Raw genomic sequence first — 24,607 nt, 5'->3', positions numbered from 1 at the left:
CTGTTCCCTTGTCCTAATCTTCCCCAGGAAGCATTTCTCCCGACATTGTCTGTTAATTCTTATCGAGGTCTAGAAAAACCTCACTCGGATCACTTTGTAATAATACTGCATTTAACGATGGTGATATTAGTGTGTGTATAACAGAAATATGCCAGTATCATCCAGGCTGCCAAGGGATGAAATATGCCAAATATTTCATCCTGCTATTTCATAGTGTGTGTATAACAGAAATATGCCAGTATCATCCAGGCTGCCAAGGGATGAAATATGCCAAATATTTCATCCTGCCAAGGGATGAAATATGCCAGTATCATCCAGGCTGCCAAGGGTCTTGAGTTAATAAGTTGCTCTCGAAATGTGACTTGTACATTTTGGAAGATGATATTGTGAAATGAATATGGGATTGCTGTAGTTTACAAACATGATTAATAACTGAGCCACGATGACTTCTATTGCTGTGAATATTCTTGGGGAAACAGTGTACCTTTTTATATCTTTATTGATGGCTCGCCCTGTGTTGTGATTAGACTGTTTGTAATTGAGGGATGGGGAAAGGTGCCCCAGGACATTGTGACCAACTCCACCATCTCCCGACCCCACAATCTCCTGGCAGGGGCAGGAAATTCCTGAAAACATCCTCGGGTAATTAATACGAGTCCAGAAAATATCTCAGACCAAGTCATTTGCCTTCGATGTGATGGAGTCTCTGCCCCAGTCAGAAAGCAGTGCAGTTCCCCCTCGAAAGCAATGCAGAATCAGCACCTGTTTCCTATTTGGACACGAACCGCACCAAACATTCAGTCGATTTCTACCCTGGTGTATCATAGACTCCTGACAATGCAGAATTCTTATTTAGTTACACTCCCCTGCTCTTTACTCGATGCTTTGCAAATGTGGGCGGCACGGTAGCACAGTGGTTAGCACTGCTGCTTCACGGCTCCAGGGATCTGGGTTCGATTCCCAGCTTGGGTCACTGTCTGTGTGGAGTTTGCACATTCTCCTCGTGTCTGCGTGGGTTTCCTCCAGGTGCTCTGGTTTCCTCCCACAGTCCAAAGATGTGCGGGTTAGGTCGATTGGCCATGCTAAAATTGCCCCTTAGTGTCCTGAGATGTGTCGGTTAGAGGGATTAGCGGGTAAATATGTAGGGATATGGGGGTAGGGCCTGGGTGGGATTGTGGTCGGTGCAGACTCGAGGGGCCCAATGGCCTCTTTCTGCACTGTAGTGTTTCTATGATTCCTTCTATGAAGGCCATTTGGCCCATCGAGCCTGTGCTGACACCCAGTAGTTTAAACCTATGCCCCCGTTCTTCAACCTGTGGATAATCTATCTATAGCTACTCTTTAATTATTTGATGGATCTCTGGGTCATCACTATAACTATACCATTACCAGGTACATGGATATAAGGTTTGAGCCTCAGAGGAGCTGTGATTCTTTAAACTAGGAGTCATTCTTGTTGCTGTCCTCTGGGCCTTCCCCAAGACTTACCTACCACGTCGTGCTCCAGATATAGAACAAAGCAAATTACAGCACAGGAACAGGCCCTTCGGCCCTCCAAACCTGCACCGACCATGCTGCCCGTCTGAACTAAAACCCCCTACCCTTTCCAGGGATCATATCCCTCTATATTCCCATCCTATTCATATATTTGTTCAGACGCCCCTTAAAAGTCACTATCATATCCGCTTCCACTACCTCCCCTGGCAGCAAGTTCCAGGCACCCGCCACCCTCTGTGTGTAAAAAAAAAAATCTGCCTCATACATCTCCTTTAAACCTTGCCCCTCGCACCTTAAACCTGTGCCCCCAAGTAATTGACTCCTTCACCCTGGGAAAAAGCTTCTGACTATCCACTCTGTCCATGCCTCTCATAATCCTGTAGACTTCTATCAGGTCTCCCCTCAACCTCCATCGTTCCAGTGAGAACAAACCAAGTTTCTTGGAATATGGTCTGACTGGCAAGCTCTTGTGTTCTTTCAGTTTATGCTGTTGGGTTCACAAGGTCTGGGACTGAATGTGGAGAAGCTGCGAACCTTGGATCGACTACGGGAATTTTTTGTCAAGTAGATTTGCAGGGGAAATGTCCCACGAGAGTAAAGCACTCCCCTGTGGACATCACCGGGAGGAATCTTTTTGCTGTAACCTCTGTTCCTGCTGTTGATGATGTAAAACACCAACAGAATAAAGAAGTTGACCTTCCTCAAGAGAATGTTTAATTACTGGGGCGCAATGATGTTGCTTCGCAAGCTTGCAATTATATATAAAAAAAATAAAGATATTATGGTAACTTATGTTGAGAGTAAACTGAGGATGGTGAGTTATTTTGTTAACACACTTTGCTCCTACACTTCTGGGTGTTAATCCATCACTAACTGGAGTTAATATCAACCCCTCTTTTGTCTGTCTGTGTGTCTCTCTCTTACCGCCCCCCCATCCCCCCCCCCCCCCCCCCCCCCCCCCACACAACCCCACCTCTTTACTCTTAGACAAAATTAGGTAGAGTGAATTAATTTTTTTTGCCTTTTTTTTTAATGAATGGAATGGTGAAAAGGGCGGAGTGAAAGGTAGAGATTTCGAAGCGTTCCGGAAATATCTCGAAAAGCACAACGTGAAGCTACTGCTGGGGTTCGGAAAGGTCACTAAGAATCGAAGTGGTGAGTCTTAAAGCTGCCTTTGGGCTACTGGTGGGGTGTGACTGGTGGTTTCTTTTTTTCATAGAATCTCTACAGTGCAAAAGGAGGCCATTCGGCCCATCGAGTCTGCACCGACAGCAATCCCACCCAGGCCCCCTCCCCGTAAACCCATATTTACCCCGCTAATCCCTCTAACCTACGCATCCCGGGACACTAAAGGGCAATTTAGCACGGCCAATCCACCTAACCCGCACAGCTTTGGAGTGCGGGAGGAAACCGGAGCACCCGGAGAAAACCCAAGCAGACACGGGGAGAACGTGCAGACTCCGCACAGACAGTGACCCAGGCCGGGAATCGAACCCAGGTCCCTGGCGCTGTGAGGCAACAGTGCTTGGCGCTGTGAGGCAACAGTGCTTGGCGCTGTGAGGCAACAGTGCTTGGCGCTGTGAGGCAACAGTGCTTGGCGCTGTGAGGCAACAGTGCTTGGCGCTGTGAGGCAACAGTGCTTGGCGCTGTGAGGCAACAGTGCTTGGCGCTGTGAGGCAACAGTGCTTGGCGCTGTGAGGCAACAGTGCTTGGCGCTGTGCCGCCCTCAGCACTGTGCCACCGTGCCGCTGGCATGTACAGTCAGCTTATATGGATGACTATCAATGAATGGATATTGAATAGGAGTGGGAACTCTTGCTGTTTCTATTATGGCTGCGGGCTCACAGTATTGTGACGGTGTAGGAAGAGGCCATTCAGCCCATTGTTTCTGCACCAGATAAGCCACAATGATGCTGACTCTCTTTGGGAACTTTACGGGGCTGGGTTAACAGTACGGGAGGTCTCTTGAGGGAATTTCAGAGGACCTTGCATCAAGTGAACAGATGGACTCCACAAATTTAAAGTTTATTTACTATTGTCACAAGTCGGCTTACATTAACACTGCAATGAAGTTACTGTGAAAATCCCCTAGTCGCCACACTCTGGCGCCTGTTCGGGTACACTGAGGGAGAATTTAGCATGGCCAATGTGCCTGACCAGTATTTCGGACTGTGGGAGGAAACTGGAGCACCCGGAGGAAACCCACGTAGACACGGGGAGAACATGCACTCTCCGCACAGAAAGTGACCCAAGCTGGGAATTGAACCCGGGTCCCTGGCGCTGTGAGGCACTGTGCTCACCACTGTGTCACCCCACCCTCCCAAATCTCCCAATTTGTGCACCAAATTTCCATGGGAGCCTCTGATCTTTGGGTAAGCGTTCTCCAAGGCGGCCTTCACGACACATAACAACGCAGAATCACTGAGCAGAAACTGATAGCCAAGTTCCGCACACATGAGGACGGCCTCAACCGGGATCTTGGGTTCATGTCACACTATCTGTAACCCCCACGACTTGCCTGGGCTTGCAAAATCTCACTAACTGTCCTGGCTGGAGACAACACACATCTCTTTAACCTGTGCTTGGCCCTCTCTCCACTCACATTGTCTGTACCTTTAAGACTTGATTACCTGTAAAGACACGCATTCCAACCATTATCTTGTAAATTGAGTTCGTGTCTATATATGCCCTGTTTGTGAACACAACTCCCACTCGCCTGATGAAGGAGCAGAGCTCCGAAAGCTCGTGCTAGCAAATAAACCTGTTGGACTTTAACCTGGTGTTGTGAGACTGCCTACTATGCTTACCCCAGTCCAACACCGGCATCTCCACATCATCTCAATATGTTCACCACCAGGTTGTGCTTTTTATTTTGGATTTCCAGCATCTGATTTTGTATTAATATTTGTATGTTTGTAGGCAGTATAAGCAAGTGGAGGATTATGCACCTCATGGGAAGATTGAATGTCAGTCTTAATGTTTATCATGCAAACAGAGTTCTTAAACAGTAAGTCCATTCAAATTATGCATTGAACATTTATTAAAATAAATCCTAATTGCACAAAGATCAATTTGTAAATTCAAAGCCATCTATTTAAGACCCTATCTCAGCATTTTTTTTTAACAGGATCTCTAGATTGTAGACTCCACCACCTGACTAAGTTTGATCCAGCTTTTATTCTGTACCGTAAGTTTTCCAAAACCAAAAGAGAAAACGCTGGAAAATCTCAGCGGGTCTGGCAGCATCTGTAAGGAGAGAAAAGAGCTGATGTTTCGAGTCCAGACGACCCTTTATCAAAGCAGCTTTAACAAAGGGTCATCTGGACTCGAAACGTCAGCACTTTTCTCTCCTTACAGATGCTGCCAGACCTGCTGAGATTTTCCAGCATTTTCTCTTTTAGTTCCAGGTTCCAGCATCCACAGTAATTTGTTTTTATACATTTTCCAAAGTTTCTCTTGTAATAAGAGACCACAAAAATTAGGAATTCCACCTGTTGATTATTAAAGTCGGGAGTGTGACAGAATACTCTCCACTTACCTGGATGAGAGTGGCTCCAGTAATGTTCAAGAAGCTTGACACCATCCAGGACAAAGCAGTCTGCTTGATTGGCACCCTATCCGCCAGCGAAAACGTTCACTTCTTCCACCACCAATGCACGGTGGCAGCAGTGTGTACCATCCCCAAGATGCACTGCAGTGACTCGCCAAGGCTGTTTCGCCAGCACCTTCCTAACTCGCCACCAGCACCTACAAGTTCCCTTCCAAGCCATAATGATGTCATCGTTCCTTCAGTGTCCATAAGACATAGGAGCAGAATTAGGCCACTTGGCCCATCGAGTCTGCTCCGCCATTCAATCATGGCTGATATTTTTCTCAACCCCATTCTCCTGGCTTTTCCCCATAACCCCTGATCCCCTTATTAATCAAGAATCTATCTATCTCTGTCTTAAAGACACTCAATGACCTGGCTTCCACAGCCTTCTGCGGCAAAGAATTCCACAGATTCACCACTCTCTGGCTGAAGAAATTCCTCCTCATCTCAGTTTTAAAGGATCGTCCCTTTAGTCCGAGGTTGTGCCCTCTGGTTCGAGTTTTTCCGACTAGTGGAAACATCCTCTCCACGTCCACTCTATCCAGGCCTCGCAGTATCCTATAAGTTTCAATAAGATCCCTCCTCGTCCTTCTAAGCTCCAACGAGTACAGACCCAGAGTCCTCAACCGTTCCTCATACGACAAGCTCTTCATTCCAGGGATCACTCCTGTGAACCTCCTCTGGACCCTTTCCAAGGCCAGCACATCCTTCCTTAGATACAGGGCCCAAACTGCTCTCAGTACTCCTGTCGCTGGCTTAAAATCCTTGAAGACCCTTCCTAACAGTGCTCTGGGCAAACCTGCACCAGATGGAGTTCAGTGCTATAAGCAAAAAGCACATTGCCGCCTTCTCAAGAGCCTTTCAGGATGGGCAACAAATGTTGGCCTTGCCAGTGACGTCCATATCCCAGGAAAGAATAAAAACAAAAGTTATTCCTTTGCAGCAAAACAGAAAATACTTGTAAAGTGTGTTCTCCCACACACGGTCAGGTCCATTCCTTTTTTTGGGATCGATTAATAAACAAGAATGAGGAATTCACACGAATTTTTTTCTAGAGTTTTACAAATTATATATTATTGGATTGCTTTAAGAAAAGTAAGAAAATTACTCATTATTTCTGAAAGGTTACTGGAAACTATATTTTGTAAGGTTATCCATGTTTCAAAGCAACCGCGATTTTATATTTTGGGAATAGTTTAAAGGCAGCGTTTCAAGTGAATACAGAAATAATGTCTCCAAATAGGAAGAGCATAAGTAGAAGCCATCAATATAAGACAGCCAGCAGGAAATTAAATAGGGAATTCAGGAAAAAAACTTCCCTACCTAAAGAGTGGCGAGAATGTGGAACTCGCGACTGAATGAAGCAAATTGATTAGATACATTTGAGGGAAACTGAGACAAGCATATGAAGATGATGGGAATGGATGGTTACCATGGTAGACTTGGAGGAGGCTTGAGAGGAGGATAAGCACTGGCATTGACTGGTTGGGCTGAATGGCCTGTTGTGCTGTACTTCCAGTGTAATCCTTTGAATGTAACTGTTAGATCCAAGATTGTAGCAATATTTGGTGTACTGCCTAAATGGTGACAGTAAATGTTCAGTAGGACAGAAGTGATTGGTTTTTATAGCACTCCGTGAAGAATCAATCTGTGAATTAATGGATGGCTGAACTTAGAAATCATAGAATCCCAACTGCGCAGAAGGAGGCCATTCGGCCCATCGAGTCTGCACCGACAGCAATCCCAACTAGGTCTTCTCCCCGTAACTCCGCATATTTACCCTGCTAATCCTTTTAACCTACGCACCATGGGATGCTAAGGGGCAATTTAGCATGGCCAATGCACCAAACCCGCACATCTATGAAGTGTGGGAGGAAACCGGAGCATCCAGAGGAAACCCAGGCAGACACGGGGAGAATGTGCAAACTCCACACAGTCACCCAAGCCGGGAATCGAACCCGGGTCCCTGGAGCTGTGAGGCAGCAGTGTTAACCACTGTGAATGTTTGCCACTGATCTGCATTGATGGGTGATCAGTAATTGCATTCCTCCCTCTACCCCTCCAAGGGGAATGATTTATATTGTCTATCTTGTGTGAACCTGCGCTTGTCTAAAACACTCCTTGCCTGTAAATTAGCTCTCACTAAGTCTTGTTCAGCCATTGCCCCTCTCGTTCCTGACCTCTGCTGAGGACTGGTCTGACCACAGCACAGTTTCAAAATGCTCTGCTTTGTTTTGAAATCCACCATAGCCTCGCTGTGACCTTCTCCATCCTCTTCGCTTTGGAAGCTCTGCTTTCCTACAGTTCTGGCACTTTCCCTATTTTAATTATTGCACAGTTAAAAGCCGCACTTTCGTATTCCTAAAATCTGAGCTCTGGAAACCTCTCTCTAAGCCCTCTGACTGTTAACCTGTCTCACTGGTCATATCCTGAAATCTCCTTGTGTGGCTTGATATCAGATTTGTATCAATATCGCTCTTAAGTACCGAACCATGTTCTATTACTTGAGGCTGGCCGCCATCCCTTTAGGTACCGCGACGAGGTGACCCAGTTTCGCTTCACGGGTTCCTAAAACCATCAAAGATATGAGGTGGATTTAAATCTAGGTTCTAGAGGCAAAGTACTTCTCCTTGGGTGTGGGATCTTTCAGATCGTCAGGATGTTCCGAATTGTTCAACAGCTATAACACAATGGTGGCCCCACTCCTAAAGTAATGCAGGCAACTGTGGCTGCTAATTTGAGCACAGCAGTGAGATAAATGACCAATTTAACCTGCTGATCTTGGTATTGGCTGGGGGGACATGCTGGCCAGGATGCTGAGAGAATTCCCAGCTTAGAATCGCATCATAGAATCCCTACAGTGCCGAAGGAGGCCATTCAGCCCATCGAGCCTGCACCGACCACAATCCCACCCAGGCCCTATCCCCGTAACCCCGCATATTTACCCCGCTAATCCCTCTAACCTACGCATCCCGGGACGCTAAGGGGAAATTTAGCATGGACGATCAACCTAACCCGCGCATCTTTGGAGTGTGGGAGGAAACCGGAGCACCCGGAGGAAACACACGCAGACACGGGGAGAACGTGCAAACTCCACACAGACAGTGACCCGAGGCCGGGAATCGAACCCGGGTCCCTGGCGCTGTGAGGCAGTAGTGCTAACCACTGTTACCACTTTTACTTTGGACAGTGCCAAGGGATTTTTACACTGCCAAAGCACAGATTGTGAACTGACAGTGCCATTATGTTTGATGAATGTTAAAAGTTTTAATGTCCAGTGTGTGGATTTATGCATTTGCAAAAACAATACAGAAGATATCAAGAAACCCAATACTACTCATTCTATTCCTGCAATTAATCAGCTTGGACGAGAATGATTACATGAACCTGGACTGGAACGAGTGGCGGAAGATCTACATAACAACGGTGGAGGACAACATGAGAACTATGATTGACATCTGGAGATTCAACAGTGTATGTATCCAAAATGAATGCTGAGGTTATACAGTGAGTGACTGCAGCCCTGGATAAATGCCTATCCAATAAGACTGCATTAAACAGCAGTCTGTGTCTTGGCGACCTCTCAGTGCTTTGTGGGTAGTGAGGTACACATGATGGCCAGTGACACGATGCCTACTTAATGCCGGGCTAGCCAATAATGGGAATTGTAAAATTCAAATGTAGTATAAAAATGTGATCTCAAAAGCATGCACTCTGAAAATGGAAGGGACTAGGAGCTGATTGGGAGAAATGGAATCAGAAAATCCCTACAGTACAGAAGGAGGCCATTCAGGCCATCAAGTCTGTACTGACCACAATCCCACCGCAGCCCTATTCCTGCAACCCCACACATTTACCCTGCTAATCCTCCTGACACTAGGGTCAATTTAGCACGGCCAATCAACCTAACCCGCACATCTTTGGACTGTGGGAGGAAACCGGAGCACCCGGAGGAAACCCACGCAGACACGGAGAGAATGTGCAAACTCCACACACACACACAACCGAGGCCAGAATTGAACCTGGGACCCTGGCGCTGTGAGGCAGCAGTGCTAACCACTGTGCCGCCCCCAATCAAAATGGAGAATGTGGGCTGCACTTGAGATTAGTTGGAAAAAGGAATTGGCTCTGGGATCATTAAACATCCGTAGGGTGGCACAGTGGTTAGCATTGTTGCCTCAGCGCCAGGGACCCAGGTTCAATTCTGGCCTTGGGTTACTGTCTGTGTGGAGTTTACACGTTCTCCCCGTGTCTGCGTGGGTCCCCCCGGGTGCTCCAGTTTCCTCCCACAGTCCAAAGATGTGCAGATTGGATGCATTGGCCGTGCTAAATTGCCCCTTTAGTGTCCGAGGGACTAGCAGGGTACATAGTTGGGGTTATGAGAATAGAGCCTGGGTGGGATTGTTGTTGGTGCAGACTCGATGGGCCAAATGGCCTCCTCTTTCGCTGTAGGGATTCTGAAATATCACAGCAAGAAAGATTTCACGAGGTTGGATGAGGTGTGTGTGGGGGCAAGTTGCTGCCTCTTGCATCCTTGCTGTTGAAAGATATCGCTGTTAGTTTCCTTCAGTCCTAGAATGTGATCTTGAGTTCAGACTGAAGAATGCAAGGCCGAGCTACTCTTGCAGTTTTACACCACAGTGAACACTTTGCATCGAACGTGCAGCAATTTTTCCTAACTCCTTCTCACCCGCAAGAGCTGTGGAAGTTCATTCCATTTAAAAAAAAAAAATAATTTCCCATCTTTAATTGTTTGCTTCCCCATTTCCCTGCAGATCTTTTCTATCAATGACGACATGACCAATTGTGAGGAATTCTTGGAGAACCAGGAACCAGAAAAGTGGTGGGGCCACCTGATTGCGGGAGGCACAGCTGGAGGTGTTTCCCGGACAATGACTGCCCCGTTCGACCGGCTCAGAGTACTGATGCAGGTAGGGTTGTTCATTGCTATTCTGTCTGTCATTTTAAACTTGCCACTAATGCTTTCTAAGCTTTATTTGCTTCTGATTTTGAAACACTTGGTTATAACTATGCATTCGGTAGACCCAAAAGGCTGACCTCGCTGTTTATCATGAGGTGCACTAATGTTACAGGAGTTCAGCACTGGGAGAGGTGGAAGTCTCCCTTTCAGTGCCGCCTTGATGCGAGGGAATGGAATTGTCGACATGGGAAAATGCAGCTATGTTGACTTTAAGGGAGCTGGTTTCTGTCGTTCCAACAATTGGATCCTTGGCTAGCCTTACCGAAGAGCCAGCAGAGGTGCGATGGGCCAAATGGCCCCATTGTGTGATATGAAAAGGAGTGCGAGTCACCCTGTGACTTCTGCCCCCTCTAGCTTGGAAGTAATAACTGAAGAAGAGAAACTATATCTTGGCGAGGTGAATACTCTCAGGAAGAAAGATCTGAAGCATCTGGTTTAAGGCTTTGAGCATGCTGGTCAGGATTTAAAAGACATTTGGACAGGTACATGGAAGGGAAAGGATTAGAGGGATATGGGCCAAACGCAGGCAAATGGGACTAGTTCAGTTTAGGAAACCTGGTCGGTATGGACGAATTGGGCCGAAGGGCCTGTTTCTGTGCTGTATATCCCTATAACTGTATGTAGATATTGAATCAAAGTATAGTCAACCCAGCGAGCTTGTTGAAGACCCATTAAAATCCCACAGTTGGTTCAATAATTACAATTCAATAATTTTCTGAGGAAGGATGTTCTTGCTCTGGAGGGAGTGCAGTGAAGGTTTACCAGGATGATTCCAGGGACAGGACTGATTCCAGGGACAGGATTGTTTTTGCTGGAGTTCAGACAAATGGGGGGGGGGGCGGATTTCATAGAGACTTATAAAATAACAGGACCAGACAGGGTAGATGCAGAGAGGATGTTCCCGATGGTGGGGGAGTCCAGAACCAGGGGTCACAGTCTGAGGATTCAGGGTAGACCACTTAGGACGGAGATGAGGAGACATTTCTTCACCCAGAGGGTGGACAGCCTGTGGAATTCATTACCACAGGAAGTTGTTGATGCTAAAACATTGAATGAGTTCAAGAGGCGGCTGGATATAGCACTTGGGGCGAATGGGATCAAAGGTTATGGGGAGAAAGCAGGATTAGGCTACTGAGTTGGACGATCAGCCATGATCGTGATGAATGGCGGAACAGGCTCGAAGGGCCAAATGGCTTCCTCCTGATCCTATCTTTTATATTTCTATGTACAAAGAGAGAGTGGCATTTTGGCTTGGCTCCCTGTGTCTGGGAGCCTGGAATTATCTGATATCTGGTGGGATAATTAGTAAAGGGTTACAATTGCCCGAATTCTCACAGCGGTGCCCAACATCACAAACGTGGCATCTGCTTGGTTGTATGGGGAAAGAGCAAGGCAGAGGGACACTGAGAGGGGGACACTGGCTCGATGGCTGCTGTCCTGGAGTTTTACACCATAGACCCAGTGTAACAAACCTCTTCAGCCGTTTCAAGACCTGTACCCGGTGGCCTTTTTCCTGGAGGAAGGAGCCCCAGCCTGTTCAATTCTTGTGATAGCCTCTCATAAGGTATCGTCTGACAGCTTGTGTTCATTTGAGACGGGCAGGACATAAATAGATCTTTGTTCAAGTGCTCTGTTATTTTACACGCATATAAGTTGTACTATATTAAATCACCCAGCATTGTGAAATTTGAAATCTTTTGCCAGATTGTCCAAAGATGTGCAAGTTAGGTTGATTGGCCAGGCTAAATTGACCTTAGTGTTGGGGGATTAGCAGGGTGAATATGAGGGGTTATGGGAATAGGGCCTGGGTGGGATTGTGGTCAGTGCAGATTCGATGGGCCGAATGGCGGCCTCCTTCTGCACCGTAGGGATTCTATGAGATTGCACAATGCAGATGTTTCATTTTTATATTAAATTTAGTGTGCCCTCCAATGGTTTGTCTAGGTTCATTGCTGGGGTGGCACGGTGGCACAGTATTTAGCCCCGCTGCCTCGCAGCACCAGGGACACCGGTTCAATTCCGGCCTTGGGCGACTGTCTGTCTGTGCGGAGTTTGCACGTTCTCCCCGTGTCTGCGTGGGTTCCCTCCTACACTCCAAAGACGTGCGGGCGAGGTGGATTGGTCATGGTGAATGCACGGGTCTGCAGGGATGGGAGGGCCTGGGTAAGATGTTCTTTCAGAGAGTCGATGCTGGCTCGATGGGCTGAATGGCCTCTTTCTGCACTGTGGGGATTCTGTGGCTTTATTTTTCGACATTGGTCGATCCATAGTCAGCTGTTGATACTGGTGATTATTTCATCTTTTAGTCCGCATTAGCCAATTTACCTATAATCAGAAGAGGTGTTGTTTTTTGTCCCAGGTTTATTCTTCGCGACATAATAAGATGAAGATTTCCGGGGGCATAAACGCAATGGTTAAGGAAGGCGGCGTAAGTTCCATGTGGAGAGGAAATCTAACTAATATTCTCAAAATTGGACCCGAACTGGCCTTCAAATTCATGGCCTATGAAGAGGTGTGTGTGATAGTGAATTGCATTGCTGCTTGGTGCTGCAGTGTGTCGCCGATATAAAATAATAAAATGCCGGGTGCATCTTTAAATAGATCCCGAAACCCACAAGCCCGTTTGAACCTGCAAGTTCCTTGACCTGAGAGGCCAGGTTCCCTCAAAGCTGCCCTACAACTTGAAGGATTGGACCCTCGAGATGTTTTGCAAGGCCGCACAAATGAATGGTCTGGGGAGGTGATGACTCCTGGTATTATCCCGAGAATATTAATCCAGAAACTCAGCTAATGTTCTGGGGGACCCGGGTTCGAATCCCGCCACGGCAGATGGCCTAGCAAGCTATTCAGTTTCAGGTGCAACTAGGGATGGGCAATAAATGCTGGCTCAGCCAGTGACGTTCATGTCCCATGAATACATAAAAACAAATTTGAAAGGCAATCACTAGGAGCATGTCTGGGAAATGAGCAGAAGTTAAATGTGGCTTTGAAGGGAAGGTGCATGCCAAGCACCTCCCATTTAGTATCTGAGCTGTGCATGGTCTGGGGTAGGTTTGGATCATTTTAGATCACTATCATTTGACCTGACTAAGAGCAAATGCTAGGGGAGATCCATGGGTGCCATCCCTATTTGCACGTGGTGCAGCTGTTCCAACTCTGTGCCACTTTTAATATTTTCACCTGGCTTAAATATCAGTTGTAAAGATGATGTGGAGATGCCAGCGTTGGACTGGGGTGGGCACAGTAAGAATTCTCACAACACCAGGTTAAAGCCCAACAGGTTTATTTGGAATCACGAGCTTTCGGAGCGCTGCTCCTTCATCAGGTGAGTGGACAGTGACTGCCCCGTTCGACCGGCTCAGAGTACTGATGCAGGTAGGGTTGTTCATTGCTATTCTGCCTGTCATTTTAATATGTGGGGTGGGATTGTGGCCGGTGCAGACTCGATGGGCCCAATGGCCTCTTTCTGCACTGTAGGGTTTCTATGATTTCTATGATTTTAAACTTGCCATTTATGCTTCCTAAGCTTTATTTGCTTCTGATTTTGAACTACTTGGTTATAACTATGCTTTCAGTAGACCCAAAAGACTGACCTCGCTGTTTATCACGAGGTGCACTAATGTTACAGGAGTTCAGCACTGGGAGAGGTGCAAGTCTCCATTTCAGTGTTGCCGCCTTGATGCGAGGGAATGGAATTGTCGACATGGGAAAATGCAGCTATGTTGACTTTAAAGGGGGCTGGTTTCTGTCGTTCCAACAATTGGATCCTTGGCTAGCCTTGCCGAAGAGCCAGCAGAGGTGCGATGGGCCGAATAGCCCCATTGCGTGCTGTTTCATGCTTTGAAAAGGAGTGCGAGTCACCCTGAGACTTCTGCCCCCTCTAGCTTGGAAACGATAACTGAAAAAGAGCAATTATATCTTGGCTTGTGATTCCTGCTAAGCCTGTTGGACTTTAACCTGGTGTTGTGGGACTTCTTTTCGGTTGTAAAAGTCATGATATTGTCAAAGTATAGAAAAGATGGGAGTCTGTCATTTGCTGGATAATTGTCTGACCTAACCTCTGGCCAAAGGCAGGCGGGCAGTATTTGGAAGTGGCTGTAGATTCAAGCAGAAACATTCCTTGCTTGGCGCACCCTGGCGTTTTGGGGTGCGCGAGTCAAGGGGATATGTTAGGATGCAGATTATCTCACCGGGCAAAACAATTGTCGAAAAAAGCCTATATTTTGAAATATTAACGCAATGACTTCCCATTGACATTACAAAACAAATGAAAAGAAACAAAATTCTAAAGCACAAAGTCCCGAGGACTGGATTGGACACTGGGAGACATAAGGGGATGAATTTAGTTTAGTTGGGATGGGGAGTTAGTCCAGTATTTATTAACAAGTCTGTAGACCTGATGGACAGAATGAGTTTTATTTTTTTGCTTGCTGCTTTGAGAAGTAACAAGTGGCTATTTAGTTTCAGAACAAACTTTTCCTTGCGATTTCTGACACGTTTCTGAAATGTGTTCACAGCTGAAGACTATAATCACAGGTGAACCAGAAAACTTGGGGATTAAAGAAAGATTTCTCGCAGGATCAATGGCTGGGGCATTCTCTCAAACAGCCACGTATCCCGTTGAGGTATTGGTTAAAATCAATGCATTACGTTACGTGCTTTGTGGGTGGGGGAAATTCTTCACAGAAATTCTAAAAGGGTAATGTATGAGGGAGGGGGGGTGGTGTGTGTGTTTGTGGGGGTGGTGTGTGTGTTTGTGGGGGTGGTGTGTGTGTTTGTGGGGGTGGTGTGTGTGTTTGTGGGGGTGGTGTGTGTGTTTGTGGGGGTGGTGTGTGTGTTTGTGGGGGTGGTGTGTGTGTTTGTGGGGGTGGTGTGTGTGTTTGTGGGGGTGGTGTGTGTGTTTGTGGGGGTGGTGTGTGTGTTTGTGGGGGTGGTGTGTGTGTTTGTGGGGGTGGTGTGTGTGTTTGTGGGGGTGGTGTGTGTGTTTGTGGGGGTGGTGTGTGTGTTTGTGGGGGTGGTGTGTGTGTTGTGGGGGTGGTGTGAGTGTGTGTGTTAGGGGCGGGTGTGTGTGTGGGGGGAGTGTGTGTGGGGGGAGTGTGCGTGTGTGTGGGGGGGAGGAGGGTGTGTGTGTGGGGGGGGGAGGAGGGAGTGTGTGTGGGGGGGGAGTGGGGAGTGTGTATGGGGGGGGGTGGTGTGTGTGTGTGTGTGTGTTAGGGGCGGGTGTGTGTGTGGGGCGAGTGTGCGTGTGGGGGGGGGAAGGGAGTGTGTGTGTGGGAGGGGAGGAGGGAGTGTGTGTGGGGGAGGAGGAGGGAGTGTGTGGGGGAGGAGGAGGGAGTGTGTGTGGGGGAGGAGGAGGGAGTGTGTGTGGGGGGGGAGTGGGGAGTGTGTGTGTGTGTGTGTAGGGGAGGAGGGAGTGTGCGTGGGGGGGAGGAGGGAGTGTGTGTGGGGGGGGGGAGTGGGGAGTGTGTGTGTGTGTGTGGGGGAGGAGGGAGTGTGTGTGTGGGGGAGGAGGGAGTGTGTGTGTGTGGGGGGGGGAGGAGGGAGTGTGTGTGGGGGGGGGAGGAGGGAGTGTGTGTTGGGGGGGAGGAGGGAGTGTGTGTGTGGGGGGGGAGGAGGGAGTGTGTGTGTGGGGGGGGAGGAGGGAGTGTGTGTGGGGGGGGAGTGGGGAGTGTGTGTGTGTGGGGGGGGAGTGGGGAGTGTGTGTGTGTGGGGGGGGAGTGGGGAGTGTGTGTGTGTGGGGGGGGGGGGAGTGTGTGTGTGTGGGGGGGGGGGGGAGTGTGTGTGGGGGGGGAGTGGGGAGTGTGTGTGTGTGGGGGGGGGAGGAGGGGTGTGTGTGTGTGGGGGGGGGGGTGTGTGTGGGGGTGGTGGTGAGGGTGTGTGTGTGTGTGGGGGGTGTGTGTGTGTGGGGGGTGTGGTGAGGGTGTGTGTGTGTGTGGGGGGGGGGGGGGGAGTGTGTGTGTGAGAGTGGGGAGGTGGGGGAGTGTGTGTGAGTGGGGGGAGTGTGTGTTTGTGTGTGTGGGGGGTGTGTGTGTGTGTGGGGGGGGGGAGGAGGGAGAGTGTGTGTGTGTGGGCGGACTGTGTGTGTGGGGGGGAGTGTGTGTGTGGGGGGGAGTGTGTGTGTGGGGGGTGTGTGTGTGTGTGGGGGGTGTGTGTGTGTGTGGGGGGGTGTGTGTGTGTGGGGGGGGTGTGTGTGTCTGGGGGTGTGTGTGTGGGTGGGGGGGGGGTGTGTGTGGGTGGGGGGGGTGTGTGTGGGGGGGGGGGGTGTGTGTGGGGGGTGGGTGTGTGTGTGGGGGGGGTGTGTGTGTGGGGGGGGGGGAGTGTGTGTGTGGGGGGGTGAGGGTGTGTGTGTGTGTGTGGGGGGTGTGTGTGTGGGGGGGGTGGTGAGGGTGTGTGTGTTGGGGGGGTGTGTGTGTGGGGGGTGGTGAGGGTGTGTGTGTGTGTGGGGGGGGGTGGTGTGTGTGTGGGGGGGTGGTGAGGGTGTGTGTGTGTGTGGGGGGGGGGGTGGTGGGGGTGTGTGTGGGGGGGGGGTGTGTGTGGGGGGGGGTGTGGTGTGGGGGGGGGTGTGTGTGTGGGGGGGGGTGTGTGTGTGGGGGTGTGTGTGTGTGGGGGGTGTGTGTGTGTGGGGGGTGTGTGTGTGTGGGGGGTGTGTGTGTGTGGGGGGGTGTGTGTGTGTGGGGGGGGGTGTGTGTGTTGTGTGGGGGGGGGGGGGGTGTGTGGGGTGGGGGGGAGTGTGTGTGGGGGGGGGGGGGTGTGTGTGGTGGGTTGTGTGTGGGTGGGGGTGGGGGGGGTGTGGGGGGGTGAGGGTGTGTGTGGGGGTGGGTGTGGGGGGGGGGTGAGGGTGTGTGTGGGGGTGGTGGGGGAAGGGAGTGCGTGTGTGGGGGCGGGTGAGGGTGTGTGTATGTGTGTGGGGGAGGGTGTGTGTGTTAGTGTATCTGCGTGTGAGCGCCCACAAATCCACATAAATGTAATTATCTCCGCTTAGTTAAATGAAAAGGATTTCTGACATGACCTCACTCTACGGCTATGTCTGGCTGCAAATTAATTTTGAGTCCCTCCTGTGCGGAATATTACTTAATGCTTAAACTCTGGCTTGTGTTCAATTTCTTAATTACCTGTTTGGAGCTAAAGGCAACCTCCAGTTTGCTTGGCCAGTGATGTATAGCGCAGCTCACTGCTGATGGCTACTTAATGTTATTGTCGTTAATATTTGGGGCAAGTGTAAACGCTCCACAGAGGAAAGAGAACAAGTGTTGAAGTTGCTGCTTTGAGGTGAACAAAAGGAGGCTGTTGAGATCCGCAGGTGTCGGCTGAGATGTGAATGGAATACCCCTCCGGGCTCCCACATCATCCTGAATTGGAGCTTACCTTCGCTGTCGCTGCGTTAAAATCCTGGAATTCCCTTCCTGGGAAGGGTGCGTGCAGCCACACCAGGTGCGCAACAGCGGTTCAAGAAGGCAGCTCGCCACCACGTTGCCGAGGGCACTGAGGGATGGACAGTAGATGCTGGCCTTGTCTGTGGCACTCGAACAGGAGAAACCCTCCAGCTCCTTTACCTGCTTCAGTGAAGGTGTATTTTAAAATGGGCTAATGCCTCTGAGAAATCCCATGGGAATAAACACTCAAAGCTAGGAATGGGAGGGAGGATGTGGAGCCCTTTGAGGCAGTTCTGCCAATTGAGGAGGTCAAGAGTGACCTGTATCTTGTGTCCATTTGTCCATCCTTGTTCTGCAACCCTTCATATCCTTGTCTAAAAGCACTTAATAGTTTCAGCTTATTTGGGTAAGAGTTCCAAATTTCCTCTCCTCTCCCTGTTGCGGAGTCCTTCCCGTCTTTACCCCGAGCCATAATTTTTAGGTTATAAACTCCCCTTGTATGGATCTCGCCAAGGGGAATTTTCAAACCACTTGAATCATAGAATCATAAATTGACCCGACTGTCAGGGGGATTAGCAGAGTAAGTGTGCGTGGTTACGGGAATAGGGCCTGGGTGGAGGAGGAGGAGGCCATTCGGCCCATTGAGCCTGCACTGACAGCAATCCCACCCAGGCCCTATCCCCGCAAGCCCACGCATCCACCCTGCCAATCCCCCTGACACTGAGGAGCAATTTAGCCTGGCCAATCCACCCAACCCGCACATCTTTGGACTGTGGGAGGAAACCTGCACAGACACGGGGAGAATGTGCAAAGTCTGCACAGACAGACATCTGAGGTCAGGAATTGAACCCTCTGGCGCTGCGAGGCAGCAGTGCTAACCACTATGCCAGCGTGCTGCCAGTCTGATCAACACCCAAAGGAATATAGCCTCGTCTATGTATCCTCATAGAATCCTTACAGTACAGAAGGAGGCCATTCATAAGAACATAAGAACATAAGAAATAGGAGCAGGAGTAGGCCATCTAGCCCCTCGAGCCTGCCCCGCCATTCAATAAGATCATGGCTGATCTGACGTGGATCAGTACCACTTACCCGCCTGATCCCCATAACCCTTAATTCCCTTACCGATCAGGAATCCATCCATCCGCGCTTTAAACATATTCAGCGAGGTAGCCTCCACCACCTCAGTGGGCAGAGAATTCCAGAGATTCACCACCCTCTGGGAGAAGAAGTTCCTCCTCAACTCTGTCTTAAACCGACCCCCCTTTATTTTGAGGCTGTGTCCTCTAGTTTTAACTTCCTTACTAAGTGGAAAGAATCTCTCCGCCTCCACCCTATCCAGCCCCCGCATTATCTTATAAGTCTCCATAAGATCCCCCCTCATCCTTCTAAACTCCAACGAGTACAAACCCAATCTCCTCAGCCTCTCCTCATAATCCAAACCCCTCATCTCCGGTATCAACCTGGTGAACCTTCTCTGCACTCCCTCCAATGCCAATATATCCTTCCTCATATAAGGGGACCAATACTGCACACAGTATTCCAGCTGCGGCCTCACCAATGCCCTGTACAGGTGCATCAAGACATCCCTGCTTTTATATTCTATCCCCCTCGCAATATAGGCCAACATCCCATTTGCCTTCTTGATCACCTGTTGTACCTGCAGACTGGGCTTTTGCGTCTCATGCACAAGGACCCCCAGGTCCCTTTGCACGGTAGCATGTTTTAATTTGTTTCCATTGAGATAGTAATCCCATTTGTTATTATTTCCTCCAAAGTGTATAACCTCGCATTTCTCAACGTTATACTCCATTTGCCATATCCTCGCCCACTCACTCAGCCTGTCCAAATCTCTCTGCAGATCTTCTCCGTCCTCCACACGATTCACTTTTCCACTTATCTTTGTGTCGTCTGCAAACTTCGTTACCCTACACTCCGTCCCCTCCTCCAGATCATCTATATAAATGGTAAACAGTTGCGGCCCGAGTACCGATCCCTGCGGCACGCCACTAGTTACCTTCCTCCAACCGGAAAAACACCCATTTATTCCGACTCTTTGCTTCCTGTCGGATAGCCAGTCCCCAATCCACTTTAACACACTACCCCCAACTCCGTGTGCCCTAATCTTCTTCAGCAGCCTTTTATGGGGCACCTTATCAAACGCCTTTTGGAAATCCATTCGGCCCGTCAAGTCTGTACTGACTACAATCCCACCCAGGCCCTATTCCCATAACCACGCACACTTACTCTGCTAATCCCCCTAGACAGTTGGGTCAATTTAGCACGGCCAATCAACCTAACTCGCACACCTTTGGACTGTGGGAGGAAACCGGAGCACCCGGAGGAAACCCACGCAGACATGGGGAGAATGTGCAAACTCCACATAGACAGTGACCCGAGGCTAGAATTGAACCTGGCTCCCTGACGCGGAGGTAGCAGTGCTAACCACTGTGCCACCGTGCTACCCTGTCGCTTTGGCTGCTATGTCATTCTATTGAATCTGCCCAGCACCTTTTCAAAGGCCATTACAAGGGGCGGGAGTTTTGGAAATGAACTCTGTAGTGTACCTTAAATGGCGTCTAACCAGTGCTTTTTGTACAGACAAATATAGCTACCCTTGTATATGAGTTCCAATGTCATAAAAGCCAACATCTCATTAGCTGTTGGAATTACTTTTGTACCTGTAAGCTAACATCTCAGTATGTTTTGGACAGACCAACGTGCAGTAGGGTAGTTGGAACCAGGCCAAATTAATTAGCAATCAGAGCAAGGGAAAGATATCAATTAGAGATTCATACCCACAAGGGACCTTCGTTACAAACGCAGGATGCTGAATAAGTTACTCGAATCTAACCTTGACGCCTCTACCTGGAGTCATACTTCAACTGAAGTATGAGGGTTGACCAGGTGGAAGTATCAAATGATGCCCCTGGACCCTTGTATTTAGTGCTAAACTCTTTCAAGGGTGGATCGCTGGAACTAATGACTCTGCTTTTCCTTCTATTAGATGCTGAAAACTCGAATGATGTTGCGAAAAACAGGAGAACCTCGAGAGCTCTATACCCACATCAGCAATATATTCAAGAACGAAGGAGCTTCCAGCTTCTACCGGGGCTATGTCCCGAATATCCTGGGAATTATCCCCTACGCTGGTATCGACTTGGCTGTGTATGAGGTTGGTGTTCATTTGGATGGGGGTAAAAGAGTATGTTAACAACTTGGAGTGGCATGGTGGGTTAGCACTGCTGCCTCACAGCGCCAGGGACCTGGCTTCGATTCCCGGCTTGGGTCACTGTCTGTGTGGAGTTTGCACATTCTCCCCGTGTCTGCGTGGGTTTCCTCTGGGTGCTCCGGTTTCCTCCCACAGTCTGAAAGACGTGCTGGTTAGGTGCATTGGCCGTGCTAAATTTTCTCTCGGTGTACCCGAACGGGCACCGGAGTGTGGCAACTTGGGGATTTTCACAGTAACTTAATTGCTGTGTGAATGCAAGCCTACTTGTGACTAATTAATAAACTTTTACTTTACTTTAACAACTTGTACTTAGATTTAAGAAAGTGCCTTTAAATGGTGAATGGCATAAACAGCAATCAAGGGTGAGGGGGCAGGAGCATGAACTTGTATTTAAATGGCACCTTTCACAAAACCCCCAAACTGCATGTCGTCAATTATTTATTTATGTTCATTTATGGGACATGGGTGTCACCGGCTATAGGCCAGCAATTATTGCCCATCCCTAGTTGCCCTTGAAAGGTTGTGCTGAGCCGTTGCCTTGAACCACTGCAGTCCCTGAGGTGTAGGTACACCCACAATGCTGTTAGGGAGGAAGTTCCAGGATTTTAACCCAGCGACAGCGATATGTTTCCAGGTCTGAATGGGAATTGACTTAGTGGGGAACCTCCAGCTTCTGGTGCCCCCACGTATCGGGGAGGCAGTGCTATTGTCGTTGGACTAGTGATCCAGAGTAATGCTCTGGGGACCCGGGTTTGAATCCCACCATGGCAGATGCTGAAATTTGAATTCAATAGAAATCTGGAATTTAAAGTCTAATGATGACCATGAAACCATTGTCAATTATTGTAAAAACCCACCTGGTTCACTAATGCCCTTTAGGGAAGGAAATCTGTTGCCCTTACCTGGCCTACGTGTGACATCCAGATCCACAGCAATGCGGTTTACTCTTATTGTCTGTACCCCAGGGCATTTAAATGCTGGCCCAGCAACATCTGCATCCCATGAATAGAAAAAATAATCTGCTGCCCTTGTCCTTCTAGTAAGAAGTCTCACAACACCAGGTTAAAGTCCACCAGGTTTATTTGAAATCATGAGCTTTCGGAGCACTGCTCCTTCATCAGATGAACTTCATCACTCCTTCTCACTCACCTGATGGAGCAGCGCTCCAAAAGCTCATGATTCCAAATAAACCTGTTGGACTTTAACCTGGTGTTGTGAGACTTCTTACTGTGCCCACCCCAGTCCAACGCCTGCATCTCCACCTCTTGTCTTTCTAGATGGCAGTGGTCATGGGTTTGGAAGATGCTGCCAAAGGAACCTTGGTGAGTTCCTGAAGTGCATCTTGTAGATGGTGCATGAGGCTGGCACTGTGGTGGAGGGAGTGAATGTTGGTGGGAAGGAGTGTTAATCAAGTGAACCTGCTTTGTCCTGGATAGTGCCGAGTTCTTGAGTGTTGTTGGAACTGCACCCATCCAGGCAAGTGGAGAGTATTCCGTCACACTCCTGATCCCTGTGCATCTTATACATGGTGAACAGGCTTTGGGAAGGCTTGAAGGTGTAGAGACTGCTCTGGGGTAGGGAACCAGTGAATTTCAATCAAGATCGCACAAACAGCGATGAGTTAAGTGACCAAGCCTGTTTTAGGGATGTGTTTGGCCTTTCACATCATGAAGCAGCAAGACCGGAATTCTCTTTTCAAACACTCTTTAAAGCCTAGCTCATTGGCCAAGCTTTTGGTGGCTAATCATGCCACCTTATCTGGCTAGGTGTCAGCTTATGTTTAATGCTCTTGTGAAGCACCTTGGGATATTTTACTTTTTGAGAGGTGCTATATAAATGCAAACACTGCGCACTTGAACAGATTGGGCGGCACGGTAGCACAGTGGTTAGCACTGCTGCTTCACAGCTCCAGGGTCCTGGGTTCGATTCCCGGCTCGGGTCACTGTCTGTGTGGAGTTTGCACATTCTCCTCGTGTCTGCGTGGGTTTCCTCCGGGTGCTCCGGTTTCCTCCCACAGTCCAAAGATGTGCAGGTTAGGTTGATTGGCCAGGTTAAAAATTGCCCCTTAGAGTCCTGGGATGCGTAGGTTAGAGGGATTAGTGGGTAAATATGTGGGGCCTGGGTGGGATTGTGGTCGGTGCAGACTCGATGGGCTGAATGGCCTCCTTCTGTACTGTAGGGTTTCTATGATGATTTCTATGATTATCTACAATTGGACTAAATCTCTTGATTTAAAAATTTAACCTCCATGTTTACTAGCGCACTAACTTCATTGTGTGTCTTTAGTCACCTTTGTGCAATTTGCTTTCTGGCTGCTTTGTTGCTGTTTGTCTGAGCGCCATTGATTTTGTTCCAACAGACTCTAAAGAACTTGTGGATCCAGAGATACACATCGGGGAATGAGAGGCCCAACATGTTGCTGGTGGTAGGCAGTGCCACCACTTCCAATGTGGTTGGACAGCTGGCCAGTTACCCACTCATGCTAATGCACACTCGAATGCAGGCGGAAGGTGAGTGTGGCAGGGGGCAGAGGTTCGTGGATGATGGGGCAGGCTGCTGATGCGGTTTTTAGTACTTGCAAAGAGACTGGGCTTTCTCTAGCACATTTTGATGATTTCAGGATGCTTCAAACAGTTCACATCCAATGGAATACTTTTTGAAGTGGAAGTCGGTGTTGTGAAATAGGAAGCGGCACAGTGGTTAGCACCGCTGCTTCACAACGCCAGGGACCTGGGTTCGAATCCTGGCTTGGGTCACTGTCTGTATGGAGTTTCTCCCCGTGTCTGCGTGGGTTTCCTCCGGGCGCTCCGGTTTCCTCCCACAGTCCGAAAGACGTGCTGGTTAGGGTGCATTGACCTAAACAGGTGCCGGAGTGTGGCGACTAGGGTGATTTCACAGTAACTTCATTGCAATGTTAATGTAAGCCTTACTTGTGACTAGTAAATAAACTTTAAACGTGGCAGTTGATAAGTGCTTGTGCACGGGGAGCTCGCACATGTATTTCTGCACGCACATGCACAGCAATGTGATGACAAATCAAGCACGGTGGCACAGTGGTTAACACCGCTGCCTCACAGCGCCAGGGGCCCGGGTTCGATTCCCAGCTTGGGTCACTGTCTGTGTCGAGTCTGCACATTCTCCCCGTGTCTGCGTGGGTTTCCTCCGGGTGCTCCGGTTTCTTCCCACAGTCCGAAAGACGTGCTGGTTAGGGTGCATTGGCCGTGCTAAATTCTCCCTCAGTGTTACCCGAACAGGAATGTGGCGACTAGGGGATTCTCACAGTAACTTCATTGCAGTGTTAATGTAAGCCTTACTTGTGACACTCATTAAAAAAAAGAGACTGCACGAGCTCCAAGAGCTGAATGTCCGCCCCCTATTAAATTTGGTTAGTGCTGCTAACCAAGCCGTAGCTGACAACTGGGGATTCCCGGTCCTGCTCTTCGAAGGCTGCCTTGTACACAAGAACGAACGGGTGACCTCTGTCTCTGCTCCTGAACAAAGCCAAGAAATCTCCATTCACACTCGGAGCTGCAAGTTTAGCTTGCATTGTTGTTTGGAAATGATAGTTTGCTCACGTCCGCTGACCCGTTAATTTTTATTTATGTTTAGTCATTGCCAAAGGAACGAGGAAGCCGAGGATGAGGGAATACTTCTGGAGTATTTTGGCTAAAGACGGCTTGCTCGGGTTCTACCGTGGCTTCACCGCAAACTTGTTCAAAGCTGTCCCATCCGTCTGCATCAGCTACGCACTGTATGAATATCTAAAGACCTACCTGGGCCTTGCCTCCCACTAAGGACTGCCAACCAACACCCTAGAAATGGGACACACTGGTATTTTCCAATTGGGCTTTTGCAGAGCTCAATCCTGCACCCCGTGCTCAGTGCACTTTATATAAAAAGTTAAAATTAAATAAACTGTTATTTTCATTGTT

The 24,607-nt window shown here is 49.0% G+C and overlaps 1 protein-coding gene across 1 annotated transcript in view; it reads left to right on the top strand.

Moving 5' to 3' along the window:
* LOC144480224 (mitochondrial adenyl nucleotide antiporter SLC25A24-A-like) overlaps nucleotides 1–24,607 on the top strand; it is a 30,229-nt gene extending 5,622 nt beyond the window's left edge. The window contains exons 3-11 of the mRNA XM_078199475.1: nucleotides 2,550–2,652; nucleotides 4,417–4,504; nucleotides 8,452–8,563; nucleotides 9,865–10,020; nucleotides 12,430–12,582; nucleotides 14,588–14,695; nucleotides 20,451–20,618; nucleotides 23,035–23,185; nucleotides 24,285–24,607. Of these exons, the coding sequence (XP_078055601.1) occupies nucleotides 2,550–2,652; nucleotides 4,417–4,504; nucleotides 8,452–8,563; nucleotides 9,865–10,020; nucleotides 12,430–12,582; nucleotides 14,588–14,695; nucleotides 20,451–20,618; nucleotides 23,035–23,185; nucleotides 24,285–24,469 (1,224 nt within the window). The 3' untranslated portion in view covers nucleotides 24,470–24,607. The remainder of the gene's footprint in view (nucleotides 1–2,549; nucleotides 2,653–4,416; nucleotides 4,505–8,451; nucleotides 8,564–9,864; nucleotides 10,021–12,429; nucleotides 12,583–14,587; nucleotides 14,696–20,450; nucleotides 20,619–23,034; nucleotides 23,186–24,284) is intronic.

The sequence above is a fragment of the Mustelus asterias genome, chromosome 28 (genome assembly GCF_964213995.1).
Source record: "Mustelus asterias chromosome 28, sMusAst1.hap1.1, whole genome shotgun sequence".
Taxonomy (NCBI): domain Eukaryota; kingdom Metazoa; phylum Chordata; class Chondrichthyes; order Carcharhiniformes; family Triakidae; genus Mustelus; species Mustelus asterias.
Note: the sequence above shows the minus strand (reverse complement) of the source record. Positions and strands in the feature narration are given on the sequence as shown.